Source organism: Plectrocnemia conspersa, unplaced genomic scaffold, assembly GCF_051122295.1.
Source record: "Plectrocnemia conspersa isolate PC_06_02 unplaced genomic scaffold, ASM5112229v1 ptg000005l, whole genome shotgun sequence".
NCBI lineage: Eukaryota > Metazoa > Arthropoda > Insecta > Trichoptera > Polycentropodidae > Plectrocnemia > Plectrocnemia conspersa.
Window position 1 is genome coordinate 15361447 of NW_028277169.1, and position 15956 is coordinate 15377402.

The 15956-nt window shown below is 32.9% G+C and overlaps 2 protein-coding genes across 2 annotated transcripts; one reads left to right on the plus strand and one right to left on the minus strand.

Moving 5' to 3' along the window:
• Positions 1 to 359: 359 nt before the first annotated feature.
• LOC148234931 (exportin-4-like) lies at positions 360 to 10979 on the minus strand. Its single transcript, XM_088185964.1, has 13 exons — positions 10874 to 10979; positions 7813 to 8091; positions 7496 to 7750; positions 6919 to 7434; positions 6637 to 6851; positions 6246 to 6401; positions 3723 to 3805; positions 3473 to 3641; positions 3019 to 3348; positions 2696 to 2951; positions 2366 to 2632; positions 2093 to 2302; positions 360 to 2027 (listed from the first exon to the last, which is right to left on the minus strand). The coding sequence occupies exons 1-13, from the start codon at positions 10925 to 10927 to the stop codon at positions 1635 to 1637; spliced, it is 3183 nt and encodes a 1060-aa protein (XP_088042090.1). The 5' UTR covers positions 10928 to 10979; the 3' UTR covers positions 360 to 1634.
• A 1591-nt stretch (positions 10980 to 12570) lies between these two features.
• Positions 12571 to 15926, plus strand: Polr3C (RNA polymerase III subunit C). The gene is made up of 9 exons (XM_088185972.1): positions 12571 to 12793; positions 12872 to 13126; positions 13205 to 13421; positions 13480 to 13737; positions 14860 to 15013; positions 15085 to 15205; positions 15273 to 15347; positions 15416 to 15583; positions 15647 to 15926. The coding sequence occupies exons 1-9, from the start codon at positions 12647 to 12649 to the stop codon at positions 15788 to 15790; spliced, it is 1539 nt and encodes a 512-aa protein (XP_088042098.1). The 5' UTR covers positions 12571 to 12646; the 3' UTR covers positions 15791 to 15926.
• Positions 15927 to 15956: the final 30 nt, after the last annotated feature.

Sequence of the window (15956 nt, forward strand, 5' to 3'; positions counted from 1 at the left end):
AGTTCAATAATAATCATATGCTACATCTACCATCAATCCCTAGATTATTTCGTTATATTATCGTTATATACTTTGAAATATAAAAATTACAAATTCTAACCACTGCATCTTTATCTATACTTACCGGGCTACTTTTTACTGCACCACTCGTTGCATCACATTCTTAGAATATTTATAATAATAATATATATTCAAAAATATAGCAGCCAATGTTTTTATATGATATTTCAAAGCTTGCTGCTGTTAAGTGCCATTATCTTTTTTAACGCGTGACACTGTGATAGGAATTTTTATTTAAAAAAATCAGGATGAGTGGAATTATTTTTAGATGCAGTGCGATTATTATAGAAAAAGATAAATTTAAAAATATATCTTTATTTTAATTTTTTTAAAACAACATTAATTTCATATCCTAGCTACATACAGAACCGAGTGTGGGAGAAATTTTTGGTCAATGTAAATGCATAATTAAGCTAGATAAGAGACGGTTATAGATTGAATTTGTATAAGTGGTAATTAATATACAGTAACAAAAAAAATGTACAACATTTATATCATAATAGGAAATTATCATATTCAGATGATGATGCTTACGTATTTCATTACAATAAAATTATATACGAATATCACAATAAAATATTTGCGATCGCAAATAAGTAAATTCGTCAATATTATATAAGTAGACTGCGATTCGAAGATTTTTCAGAGAAAATATGCTAAAAGCGTCTATTAATACGTCATAGATGAAGTTGCGCATTTGATTTCGGTTGATTTGATAATTACTTAAATGTTCTTATACACTTTAATAACATGATATTAAACTAAAATTAATGGAACTGCAAAACAGCCATATAAATAATAAACCTAATATATAGTAGACAATGATAAACTACACGTCACACGTAGCTGTAAAAATACTATTGATTATAACAAAAACACTACACATGCTAGAATAAAATAACTTTTATATATCAATAACAATTTTTATGGCCAGTATAATCTATGGGCCAAAACTCAGCATTAAATGAGTTCAAAATATCATAATATATCATAAAAAATAATTTTGATTTCATCAAAACAAATATTGAAAATGGATGAATTTTTCCGAGAATGTTCAAAAATAAAATCAATAATATGAACTGTTCAGAAGCCATTTGTTTTAAAACATAGTTTAGCTTAGAATTAATTAAACGTTAAATGTGATTCCTGAAATCAATTGGTAAGACTAGATTAAAAAATACATATGCAACTTTTCTTTGTAGCAAAATATTTTTGTAGCGTTAATGATCTATTAAATTATCACACTACACACGAAACCCAAAAAATTCTAAAAAGGAAGTACATAAAGCAATTCAGATCAATAGATAGCATAATCTGCAATTCAAAATTATTTGAGTATTTTATCAAACCTTTTTTTAATAGAAATTAAATTGGAAATAAATCATCATGTAATATTACATACAGATTGCGTTATCTTATCTTTGTGGCAAAAAGCCTGTTGTATAAAAATCTCATTTAACAGTGTGATCAAATGCGTAACTTTATGTGTGACAATCCAATATTTTCAGAAACTAACGGAAGACACAAATCCAATACATCCATTACTGATAAGATAAATTAAGCTAGCAGATAATTTAAGCTCTGCTGCACGCGTTCAAGTGAGTGAAGTATTTCAAAAATGCAGCTTTCTGCTGGGCAGCTAGCATATTTTCGTTCTTGACGATGGTGGCGAGCTCCGGAGGAACCGGTATGTTCGGTAAATAGTGTGCCATATCAAAGTAAGTGGAAGCGGAGAGTCCCAAGTGGGAGTGGAGAGCTCCGGTAGCGGCGGCTGACACCAACCGATTAGCCATAATCGGCAGAGCGCTCAGAATGCGGCTGTGGTTGCCCACTTTGTTTTGTGCATGTCTACTAAAATTACTGACGAGCTTGCACATCAACACGGCGTCGTTATCAGACGGAGCTTCGAGCCCGTCGGTTATGGACTGTATCACAATATTGAAGCATTCGTCGGATAATGAGCATATCTGAAAAGCACACAATTAATACAAGACATTGATAATAACATAAAATAATAAATATAATAACTCACAATGTGCGGCCCGAAGTCATAGAGTAACTTATAAAAACATTTCATTATAGTAGGTCTTTGGAGTAGCGGAGAAGGTGGTATCATTCTAGGTAATATCACGTAAATTCCTTCAAATACGGCTTCCATTCCTTCTTTGTTGCCTTTTTCGGTCACGTCGTCGTATCCCTTGGCGACTAATTCGCTGACAATCTCCATGACCAAGTTGGTCTCCTATTATATGAAAAGATAGTAAAGCCAAAAAATTTTGAAATCAATTATCTTAATATATCTTACGTCGCAAAAATCATCTTCAGCGTCGTTAGCATGAGCCGAATTATTAAATTGCATAATAGGACGTCCGGCATAGACGTGCACGAGTTCAGTTATTTGCACCAGAAGAACTCCACCAGCTTGGCTTAACATATTCTGTGGCAAGTGTGCAACGGTAGCGGCGGCTAAACGTAAACCGTTTCGAGTGATATGTTCGCCGCTTCTCATTCTAGTTGTCGTTGCCAAAAATGCAGGCTGCAGCTTCTCCCAAATGCAATTGGCCGATTTTGTCTTTAATTACCATAAAAAGTTTAACAACACAATCACAAAAGCAATAAAATATAAATCATTTACCTGGCAACCCTCAGCGAGACCCGTGAATATATCAATCGCTTGTTGAAACTCGGCCGTATTGGATGAAGATAGAGCCATGTTAGCTGGATCTAATATCGATCCAAGATTGGCTGATTGTTCCGATTCTGGCAATGTTGCAATAGCGGTTCCTGCAGTGGCTGCTAAAGACCGCCGCACTTCTTCAGATAGTCCAATGCCTCCGGCTCCGATACCCCATTTTACGGCTTCCCAAATGTGGGCAATACCAGCGCATCCCCTAAACAAGCGTAATATAGCATTATTTCTCATGTTATATATTTATCAGGATAAATCATCAAACATACTGATTATCAATGCTAGCAGCAGCTCTCAAAAGTGCTACGGCATGCTGAGATGGAGCTGGATCACCAGGTAGTGAACGCAGCAATGATAAAGCGCCCAATGCCATTCGTTCCGTCGCCCAGACATCGGCTGGAGTTCCACGCCCCCAAAGAGTACGTAAAACAGGTCCTGGTTTTCCCGAAACGACTGTGCATCTATCATCCGGTAGCCAATAAGCGCGAGCCCAGCGACGCAAGAACCATGTGACGGTAGCACCTAAAGTCGGACTGGCCACCCATTGACCGGCTCCCCAACCGGCGATCCAAGACATACGCCAAATACCAGCAATCAATCTATGAAGAAACATAAAATCAATAAGCTGCTTAGTGCAATTAATAAAGCATATCATACGACTAGCTTCCATAATAGGAGCGGGTCTACAGCTCAATATTTTACAATAATTAACTAAAATCACACCTGACAATGGGATTAGCCTTTTCTATATCTTCGCTGTTTGGTGGGTTTTGAGGAGTTGCCAAAATTTGTAGCGATGCATTCAATTCACCGGTATTGGAAACACTGTATCGCACTAATTCTCCGGGTATAGCTGGCACCTCACCTTCTCCGTCTTGCGTCAAAACATGAGCTACGATCCAATAAACATATATATATATAAATTAGATCAGAGAAAATGCCTTTAGATATTAGAAATTGTATAAAATTTTACCAGCAAATAATATGATCCAATGTAGATCTTCGTACGTGGAGCACAGCTCATGAGAGGCACCCATCAAAAACAATTCTTGCATTCTAAAATAAATAAGACAATCGATTAAATTTAATCAAATTAAAATAATTTATTACACGTACACTACTGGTCAAAACTATTTTTTAATGATATTCTTAATATAAATTAGATAAATTAAATGAAAGTGTAGGTTTTTATTAGCTACTAAATGGTACAAATTACGTGACAACGATTTATTTTAAATATTGGCCGAAATTCTGGAGAGAAGTTCACGGATAGTGCTGGATGGCCAAAATATCAGCTGTTCGGCTCGCGTTCCAAAAGGGTTGATCTTGGCTCGGTTCTTGCTGTGGTGGATGCTCTTTGCGGACGTCCAGGGGTTCTGCGACAGGACGAAGTTCCAGGCAGGCGTCTCGTAAGTCTTCGCTGGCGTAGGGTGGACTTGGGTGAAGCTGCTTGCTAGAGTGATGTGATCTTGTATGGAAACCCCAACGCCGATTCTCGCTCAACGCCCGCAAAACAAAACCAACGCGCGTAAACAGTCCAATAGTAATAAGTTCAATAAGACTAAGCTAAACGAAAGAAATGAGCAAAAATTCTCCAGATTGTGATTTGTAGTTTCGAATGCACATAAATGAATGTGCATAGAAAAAAATGAAAGAGTTTATAAACCCTCAACACCGTATATTTAAGTGTCTAAAAAAACATACGCCATAGTACAGATTGATCCAATTCGAGTATCCTACGTTGGCACCACTGTAAATCAGACAGCTGTCAATAATCACGCATGTTTAAAGTGTCAAATGTTAGTTTGCAACAACACAATTGCAATTGTTCTACAGAAATAACAATTCTGCATGAACTGTGTGTCGAAATTTACAGGAAGATTATGGTAAATTTCATTGTGTTACTGAGCGAACAATTCGCAACACAGTGAAGAAGTTTGAAGAGACTGGAAGCGTTGGAGATAGGGTAAGGCCTGTGCATCATCGTGGCGCCCGTTCAGCTGAGAATATTGCTGCTGTATTGTCGTTTTGTTGGCGTTTGCAGATTTTAGGATTTTTATGGCTCCCTTTGGCGCATTGTACTGACACCTGTATAAAATGCAGACAACACAAAAACTGAAACCCAGAGACCATGGACAGCGAAGAATTTGCACAAATTGGGTGTTAAGAGCAGCAGAAAGTTGATGCTGATTTTTCATAGAAAATCTTCTCTGATGAGGCACATTTCCACCTCTCTGGGTATGTTAATAAGCAAAGAAGATCCTCATTTGATTCACGAGAGAGCATTACAAGCCCAAAAAGTAACTATTTGTTGCGCATTGTGGTCAGGCGGCATCATTAAGCCTTACTTTTTTGAAAACGATGAAGGTCAGACTGTAACAGTCAACGATGAGCGCTATAGGTGCATGATAACCGATTATTTTTTAATCGAAATCGAAGACATGTGGTTCCAACAAGATGGCGCAACTTTCCACACATCGGGTGCAACGTTGGATGTTTTGCATGAAAAGTTCCCAGGTCGCAGGTCAAAATGTACGAAAAAATCATCGAAAGGATCAGCCATTTAACCCTTCAGGCACGTATGACGTGCACCGCACGCGGATCAAAACCACCTACAGGGACGTATGACGTGCACCGCACGCGCATAAAAAATCCGTCAAGCACGTATAACGTGCACTGCACGCCCATTAAAAATCCCACACATATGGACGGAAGAAAACAGTGTTCTGTTTTATCATCTATTTATAAGAACAATAGTTTCGTTCAAATAACTTGAAGACTATAAAAAATGGATTCAAGTTTAGATGTAAAAAAAAATTTTATTCGAAAAAATGTTCAATTTATCGTTTTTTTCCAAACTACGACCCCAACTTGTCGGCATACACAAAGGATTTCAGTTTTTGACACATTCAAGTCCCATAAAGAATGATGTTTATTATGGTATTTTAAGTATTATTTTTTTTTCGGATTTTTATACATATCTATGGCATCTTCAAAATGGCATCTTATTCGAAAAGACCACCATTAGAATCATCAAAAGATCGCGATTCAGATTCAGATATTGTACATCGATTAAAACTGATGTTGAAGAACAAGAGAGCCATGAAGTAGACAATTTTTTGAAAAACCTTAAATATTAATATATATTTTATCTTTATCTCCATTAAAAGAAAACATGACGCCCCTGGGACTGAAAATCTGTTTTAGGCATACGAGCCTGAAGGGTTAATTGATATTATTTTTCATAATTATTGAAATACATCAAAAGTTCGATTAATAAAAAAAATCTAAAGATATCTTAAATTTGTGTATTATTTTTTTTTTAAATTCAGAAACTATAGTTGGATTACCCTTCATTATTATGGCAAATACAGAAAATAGTCTATTCTTTAATTGTGTAACAATATTTTTAATAGTTAAAAGAAATAAGGGTTGATTTGTGACTATCAACATCGTTGCAGGTTTTGATCTTTTGACCGGTAGTGTATGTACTTACTTAGCAGTTCGATTTTCTAATAAACGGCACAACAATGGTAGAGTGTGATCAGGAGCGGCACGACCCAGAGCTCCGGCTAATTTGAGTAAATCTTCAAAACGTTCAATATCGCTGCCTTCTTCTTCAATTTCAGTCTCATTTTCAGCTCCAGCATGTCTATATTTAAATAAAAATGTTAATTGTTAATTGATCAATAAGTATCTTGCGTCAATCGCTTGAACCTTAGGGTCGGTATTAGTATGATATTCAACTTTAGAACATACTAGGAATTGGTTAAATTTTGGCAAAAACTCAGTGCCAAGCAGCGACACACCCTCATCTAACAATTGTGAAGCATGGTGACGGAAGTTTAAAATTCTCATATCATCTAGTTATCTAAAAAATGACTAACCTTGTGCCATCGGGAGGAGCTAGTCTAACTTTAAGCAAAGCGTCGAATATATGAGAAGACCCTTCGTAAAAAGCTGGTGGAACAGGTTTAATGATACGAGAAGTGTGTAATTGCGGAGCTGCTACGTGTAACAACTGAACCCATGCGTCCAAAGCTGACTCCAGACCAGTTTTCCAACCGTTTTCTTCATCAGTACCGGTGTAAACTAAGGTATGCTAAAAGAATCATATCAATTAGAAAGTTCAAATGCTATGTTAAATTTAAATTATTTATAAAACTTACAGCTTCTTCCAAAGCACTCAATCTAATCAAGTGTTCGATGTAAGCGAGCAACGTCGTCAAAAACTGCATCAAATCTTCCAGCGGTAGCGACAATAAATGTCGAGAGAAGTTAATGACGAGTCTATTCAGAGCTGAAGCGGGCGATGGCGACGGAGCTGCTCCCAACAGCGGAAACAACGCACGAATTAATCTGAGAGCGTTCTCTTTGTCTATATCCGAATAACCGGCGATGACGTAAGTGAGCTGCTCCAAACACTGAAGAACGGGAGAAAGCAACGGTTCTCCGTGACTCCCCATAACGCTCAACATGTTAAACAGATTTTCGTCAGTGATTATGCTTATCCACGCTTCTGGTTGAGATTTCCTCTCCGAATCCGACAGCAGAGAAGACAAGAGAAGAACATAGCTGAAGTGACCCCAGAACAATAAGCTCTTCAATAACAATAGCATCTTTTCAGATACCACAATATCGTTCTGAGTGACGGCTGCACCTTTATTTTTTATTCCTATCAAAGCCTAAAATTAGAAAATCATATGATTATTGAATAAAATATTACACGCACAATTCACAACGTACTTGTATTGTAAACGATGTTATATCAATAAATTCATTAGATTCAAACTGTCGTTTTATCAACGATCGCTTATCGGATGGGATAATATCAGCTTTGCTGTGTATTGTGAACTCTTGAATAATTCCGTTGAACAACGAACATCCGATGATCGAGGAAGCGTTTCCAGCTTTTATCATGACTTTAGCTTCTTGTAAGAGAGCATGGCAGCTAGCGCCTCCATCTTCGACGCTTTGCCATCTTACAATGACACTTAACACCTAAAATATATATTTATGTATAATATATATAATACATACTACAATGTAAAATTATAATTTACCTTAACGACTTTTTCAAGTACAGAGCTCGGTACTTGTTTGTGTATTAAATATTGTAATAAATAGTTTTTAAGTAGTTGAATATCATCGGGGTTTAGAGTAGACCATTCGTTCATTAATGCTTTGAGTAGAACCACTGCCGCCTCGAATAGTACAAATTCGTTTTGCGACGTCTCCAAGATCTCCTTGCATATTTGATATGGTGAACCTAATTTGCGAAAGTTCATGAAGATGCTCTCGGCTTCCCGGAGTTGATCTTTGGTAATCGACTGCGGAGGGGCCTAAAAAATATTTAGTACGATTACAGACTATTTAATATTTTAATTATAATAAATATTTTAATTAAAATATTTTCGAATCGTCTTTGACAAAATATCATCTTTGATTTTTATATCAGAGACCAGAGCACCACTCGCCAATTTATTCTAATAAAATATTTTACCCATTATTTTTTATGAGAGAGGAGTGCGTAAAAAGTTGTAAATCTGTTTGTTCAACTTCCAATAACAGATTTATAACATTTAATGGTTCTAAAAAGCAGCTTTAGAAATTATTTGATCTGTGTTTGAACAAGATATTCTCATGGAATTGTCATGCGATACATTTTTGAAACATTTGAATTCGTTCTGCGCGGCATATTTATATGAACAGGTATTTTCAGTATTGTTATATATGAAATCTAAGTATAGAAACAATCTCAATGTAGACCTCAGAATAAAACTTTCGAACTTCGAGCGCGACATAGCTAAGCTTCCCATAATTATGAATGCATCTTGAAATTTTTTTTTATCAATTAAGATAAAGAGGAATAGACTGAAGATTCAAGTGAATATGATTGATCAGTGGGGATATTTTAAAATGGTTAACACATTGTTGTCGGGACACGGATTTTTCCGTTTTTGCGGAACTGCTGCTGGATTGCGGGACCCGTAAAAATCCGTTTTTTGTAGTCTGTTGCTAGAAGTCGGCTCACGTGTTTATCCGTGTAATTTGAACTGCATTTTTTTTTGTTGTCAGCAGCTAGATGTCACTGCTTTGATATTTAGTAAAGACATTATTTTATTCGTCGTCGCATTTATTACATTTCCACCAAATGTATTGTACTAATTTTGATATTGAATTTTAATTCCGTACAAAAAATTAAATAACGAACTATAAACAATTCCTGTTATCCCAAATATCTTCTATTATGTTCAATTCTATTCAAGATACTTCGAGGAATTACTTTCTACCTGATGTAAAAGAAGGGATGGTTGGGAGTGAGAAAACAAAACAAATTCCAATGAAACTTGACCTGGGGTAGATAACAAGCAACAGTCATTGCGACATCTGTGACTTGTTATAAAAAAAAGACATCATTACAGTTACGCGTAAATGTTCGGTCGTTCGGTTGTCTAAAAAATAGTTTTACACCCCGAAATGTTTTCACCCGATAAAAATAAATCTGACGATGAATTTTGTGTGGATAATTTATCTGATTATTGATAATTGGACCAAAAGTGTAGCTATGTATCTTTTGACATACCTCTACACAGAGGTACGTGCTTTTAGAGATATCATACGTTGAAAATCTATTCATAAAAACAGATTGTGCCATATTTTAGTTTTATTTAGTGTTTAATTCGATTTTTTATTACATACATTTTTATAGTACTTTTATGTGCAAAATAAACGCAAGTTTTCAGTGAATATAAAACTGTCAACCTCCATGTTTCTTCTTCATTTAATAGTACTGTTTATGGTAAGTCTATGTTTAAAATTTCATAATTTTATATTGTATAGTATAAAAGTTATGGCGAGTTTCCGAAAAAAAACGCGGAAATTCTTCGTTTCCGAGAAATTCCGCGGCTGCTAAAAAATGGCCCGCGCCAGGCTTGAAACAATGCGCGAAATCACCCGACAACAATGTGTTAAAAGATTTTAACAGCTTTCTTCTTTATGAATAAATATGTTTGCATTATTAAATTAATAAAAATAAAAATGAATAATTTGGATTTATCTGGATATAACACCAGCATGATAAACCAGTGATATAAGTCGATGACTAATACCTGACAGACCTGGGTTCGAATTCCATATGTATCCTAGTGTTTCAAATTTCTAGTGTGACTAAGAGTGATAATTATATAATTTCAATTCTGATTAATCATCACGGTTTTAGATTTTCTTTGATTTTGAAAAAACACCTGTTATGATGCAACGAAGATTTTCAATAATAAATCTACAATGGATCAAGATCAAGTGCAATTATCGAAATCAGATTTTCAACGATTTTCTTTTTAAAAAAAAGCAAGAAAAGTAATGATATTGTAAGTAACAAAGATTAATCTTACATATTATATAATAATAGTCTAATATGCTAATACTATCTAATTGTATATATTTTTGTGTGAAATTTTCGTATTTTTTATTGGAATTTTGAATTGTAAGTAATGTACTTACCGTATTAATTTATAGTTTGACTAACATTTTTTTCTATATTAAATTATTCTGCAGCATTAAGAAGGGGAGGAGGCAAATTAGCAAATTATAAACATACACCGAGCACCGAAATTTCTAGTTATGGCACTGCTATCTATATTATGCATGATAGAATGAGAGAGAAAATTCGTGACCTATTTTAAATAGTATTATGTTATTGAACATACAACATGTTAAATTTTATCGTTTGTCTCAATTAATATATCACCTTTATCATACTAATACATGATTGTAGCCGATTCAGTCATTTTTCTTTGATTATTGTTGCAGAGAGCGCATAATTCATATAGATACAAAAAGTGCTCTTTGACTTGTTATACATATGCTGACGTTTGATTTAGTATTAGTGACTTGAAATACAATCAATAGCATGTATATATGTACAGACAACATATTCAATTTATGCGCATTTTGAGTGGTTTATATGATTTACGGTGAAAAGAATAAGATAAGACGAATACACAATGGGTTTGTTGTATAGTACGTTTTGACAATTGAAACGTCGTGACGATTTAACTATGACATTTGCATTTTCTCGAAGCTAAATGAAGGTACGGCTGAAAGAAGACTACGGGGGGTTACCAAGAGAGTCCGGCCGGCAGCCTCCAGAGCGGCAAGCACGTCGGGCCCCGACATATCGAATGCCGTGCCCTGCGCCACCGCTGTTGACACCCAACAAACCGACACTGAGGACGACAGCTAAGTATTGCCACACTAATAAATGTCACAATCTCTCGCCCTCTTTTTACAATAACAACAAAAATAGTACTTCTTTATTAACCATTTAAATCGCTCAACATTATTTAATGTATAAAAAATATATTTTTTCAATTGCAAACCTTAAGTATACATGTTAATATTATTAATATGAGTTTAAAAAAATAAATAAATGTAAATTCAGAAAAATGTTTGTGCCGTTTTAATCGATGACCTTCTATTTTTCTGATAGCCAATAAAATTATCTTTTAAACATTCATTGTTAGTCAAAAACTGATAAAAGATAATCCAACATCAGTTTCCAAACTTTTCAAAAAAAAAACACACAAATTTAAGGATATCTTCGAAATTTTTTTCAGATAAATTTATCTGGCAAATGCAAGTAAAGATTTAAGCTTTTCCATATGTTGTAATATGTAAATTTACATCATTATACTTATTTATTTACATGCGATGTATAAATGTTACAGTGAATGTATATTTTTCAGTAAAGTTATATTTTCACTAGGGAAATCCAAATACATTTTCATCAATAGATAACATATATTTCTACCAGCGAAAATATAATTTAGCTGTTAGGCGCTGGTGAAATTATACAAGCATACCGTGGTGGTTTTCTAAAAATTATTATTACTAGAGTTAAAATCTGAACGATTGGTAATTTTAAAACAATGCATACTCAGCAAAACCATTATTATTAGAACAACATGCGATAGTAGTTCCGAAAGTGTGTACCACGACACCCTAGGGTTCCGCAGCTTTCTTGCAGGGGCGACGCTATTACAAAATTTTCAGAACACACTTAGTAATAACTGTTGACAGAAGCCTCTATAAATAGTTATTTATTGCTACTATTTTTACCTAACCGTTTAATTAAACAAAATATTCGCTATTTCACAAAATGTAGGTATTTGTTATAATTTTACATAGTACACATTTGAAAAACCTATATTCAGCAAGGATACGGATAGTCTAAAAACTCTGTGAGTTAGAAACATACGCAGATCTCTTTAAAAATCCTATTTAATGTACTATTGTATAAAAACGACATAGACTTTCAAGTACAGGTATTTAGTTGCAACATATCGCTAGATCTTGCTCACGATGATCTTCACATTTTTGGAGCGCTAAAAGAGGTAATGCATGTGAAGGTATAACAGATGGTTTACACACTCAGGGAAACAAAAAAAATCCAGGTATATTAATTTATTTTATAAGCGTTGGAATACCTATATAAATCACCACATATACTACTTAGTAAATATTTTATGTCATTATCATTCAATCAATTATAAGATTTAAGGTATTAATTGATTTTATTTGTCATATTTTATTTAAAATAATAATAGTGTATTTTATTGTAAGCTTTACACATAAATAGTATAATAAATAAATATATTTATTAAAGAAAAAAAATCATTAAACATGTAAAATTTATTAGATAAATGGCATTTTTATTTTTAAACATATTCGCTGTTTTATTAATTTAATTATTTCATCTAGATTTTGTATTAGATACATAATAAAAATACAATTAAAAATAATACTAAGGCCAATAAATTGAGTATTAAGACCTAACCTGTCAACTTGAAAGTACAAACGTCATGCGTCGGCGTGTCTTGTGTTTATAAATACAAAATGTCGATTCAACTGGGTAGCCTCGTTTCCCATATACTTTCTGATCATTTCGGTGATATTGTTGAAAAAGTAGGTAGTGATTTGTATAGATTTGGCTCTAAGACCATACCGCTAGTTAACATGACGACAAACTTACCGAAAAGTCAAGTAAGTTTATTGACGCATTCATGAATAATACTGGTATTCTAAACTACTCTATATATATATATATAAAAAAAATTTTAGATCAAAAAGTCACTATGCACCCTAATCAAGTACGGATTAGCTACTTTTCAACCGTCTAAAAGTAACAGTGTGCCGGAATACACACTGTGTAAAGAAAATATTTTATTACTTTTAAACTATCCGAAATATATACTGCATATTAAAAATAAATATGGCTCTGAAGCTGAGATGATCATCGAAGAAATGTTACAAGAAGGAGCATCGAGTGCTGTGAATATAATATTGAGTATTATGGCAAGAGTGAAAGAAGACAAAGTAATAATATTGGTTACTTTTTATTTGAATTATTATTTACTATGTATATTATATATAAATTTTATAATTTTTATAAAGGAAAAATCGATAACTGTAGTTTCGCTGCGAGATACCTTAATCTCTCTTATAACGGCCAAATATGTCTGCCATGCTGCTGTTTTAAATGAGGGTGCAGAAGATGCTCTCGTTCCGACGTTTAAATATGTAGAATCGACCACACAACTCTTACCCGAATTTGATATAAGAGCTATTACTGCAAAAATCGACGGAGACGCATCAGTACAAATTAAAGACGGTATATTAACTTAATATATTTAACTCGAGTGTGTATTTTAATTATTTTCTACTCGCAGATTCACTTTGGAAGGTGAACTTTGATCGCTTTCATCAAGATTTTAGAGACGATTTGTTTATTGAAGCAATGACAAGATCTATAGATGAATGCGGTGGTGAATTGATGAGATTATTATTACAAATGATGTATTTAGACAACGATCCTTGGGCGCCTAAATCTAAGCCGATACCTTTCGTTGATCTCAAAGATTATAGCAGAAAATCGTCTAAGAGACCGCTTTTAATTCAATATTTAGAACAATATCTATCAGTTATGGGTAAGCATAATATTTTTTTACTTATACATATTTGTCAAGCTCTTGGTAATTTAGAGTAAAATTATTTGTAAGCTGCTAAATCCCATTTTAAATTATTTGGCAGACTTGTATTTTTCAATGCTGCAGAGATTTATAGCTTTTTTATGTATTGAATTAAGAAATAGTTCAGTAAAACGCACGTATTTTTGACTCTTGATTAAATATTTATTTTTTTACTGCATTTAAAATCATATAGAAACTCATAATTAGCTCAATATTTTCTTGAACAAATATAACATCACATGTTGCTAGCTTAAAGCTACATACCACAACCTATAGCAGTGAAATATGTGACCCTAATGTTGAATTTTATTCTCATTTCAACAAGCTTTTCTGGGGAATAATCTTGTACTATAACAAATAACATTAGTTGATTAAAATTTGACACACTACAGCTTTGCTTAATTCAATAGAAAGAAGCGATAATTGTCAACTTTGATATTTCTTTATTTTGATTTTCCGTATTAAGAAAAAAATCGTTTAATTTAATACATTATAAAACTATTGCTTTCAATCGTAAATTTTAGCAGAAAAAAATCAGTTTCTATGATGATATAAAAACTATCAAAACAGTTATTCTTCTTTTTATTCTATAATACATTTTTTTTTATCAAGATTCAGAGTACAAAAACAACTAAATACACGTAGAACAAGGCAATTATTAAAATAAATAATGTATTTATATATACGATAACCAAAGAATAATACAATAAAAAAAACAATACTGCCCTGTGTACTTACACATATCAGTACCACCTCTTAAGGCAACCAACCAACCACAGGGCATAAATTTAAAAGCTAGTGATAATCAGGCGTTGAATAAATAGACCGTAGATATAAGAATTCAAGTAGTACATTTTTTATTTATTTAATGTTTTAACGAAGATCTCGATGAAGCGTTTCGTTTCAATTTTTTTGTTTTTTCTCAACGTTTTTGATTCGAATCTTTGAATTTGAATTCCATAACATTTATTCTTATGTGGGAAAATAATATGTTGCATTTTTTCTTTGGAATCTTTAAATTTTAATTCCATAACACTTATTCATATGTAGGCTACTAAATTATATTGTATTTTTTAACAGAGGAAGGATCTGATGGCATTGTGTCATGTACCGGAGGTGCTAGTGGAGGGCAATACACTTTAAAATTGGCTAGAGCTTCTGAATTACTTGTATGGGATCTTTTATATTTAACTGTACAAGAAAGACTCGGAACTAAAGCAGCAAGAATTTTTAGGTTGAGTATTTAAATTAAAAAATATATTTATTACATTTAAACAAATAAATAACAAACGATTTACCATACAGGTTAATTAAGACTAAGAAATATATCGAAGAAGAAGGTATACAAAGAAACGCTATGCTACCGGCGAAGGAAGCTAAACAACTCACTTATAAGTTGTTAGAAGAACATTTTATTGAAATTCAAGTATTATTTATTTTTATTGTATTAAATTCATGTTATAATATAATTTTAATTGAAATTTTAATTTTAGGGATTACGTAAATCAACTTCGGCTAGTGCTGGTCCTTCAAAAGTATTTTATTTATACTACATAGATCTAAATAATGTAAGGTGTTTTATTAAATATTTTTTTAGTTGTGGTTTATATGATTCTATTTAATTTAAATATTTAAGGTTGCTAGTATGTTATTAGAAACGACGTATAAAGCGTTGTTCAACATAATCAGTCGACGGCAGCACGAAAAGTCTATAAATAAATGGATGATTGATAAGCAACAAAGAGTGGATACGATTGTGCATAGTATGCGATTGAGAGGAGAACCCGAGGAAAATATTCTAGATGTAAGTTAATTTTTTATTATATTTATTTTGTTCACATATAATAAATATATTTATGTTTAATAGATTGAAGAAACTGTGACACCTCCTGAAAAATTGGCATTGGAAAAAATAACTTTGACAATAAAAAAGTTAAGCAGTGCCGAAATACATCTTTGTGAAACTGTGTTTATATTACAAATGTTTTTTATTTATAAACAAAAAAAATAATTTATTAACAATTTTAACCTTGTTAGGAATAAATAAAACAGAGAAAAACATTATTCATTTTTATTTTCAGACTAAAATGAATTTGCAAAAAATATTATACAAATTAATTCTATTGTACATACAAAATAAAAGAAAAATACATAAAAAAAATATTTATATAGGATTA

Coding starts and splice junctions, on each gene's coding strand:
- LOC148234931 (XM_088185964.1), bottom strand. CDS start 10,927: ATGTCGGGGCCCGACGTGCTTGCCGCTCTGGAGGCTGCCGGCCGGACT. Junction 7,751..7,812: donor TACTTGAAAAAGTCGTTAAG/GTAAATTATAAT, acceptor TATATATTTTAG/GTGTTAAGTGTCATTGTAAG. Junction 2,303..2,365: donor CTGAAGATGATTTTTGCGAC/GTAAGATATATT, acceptor TTCATATAATAG/GAGACCAACTTGGTCATGGA.
- Polr3C (XM_088185972.1), top strand. CDS start 12,647: ATGTCGATTCAACTGGGTAGCCTCGTTTCCCATATACTTTCTGATCAT. Junction 13,738..14,859: donor ACAATATCTATCAGTTATGG/GTAAGCATAATA, acceptor ATTTTTTAACAG/AGGAAGGATCTGATGGCATT. Junction 15,348..15,415: donor ACTACATAGATCTAAATAAT/GTAAGGTGTTTT, acceptor TAAATATTTAAG/GTTGCTAGTATGTTATTAGA.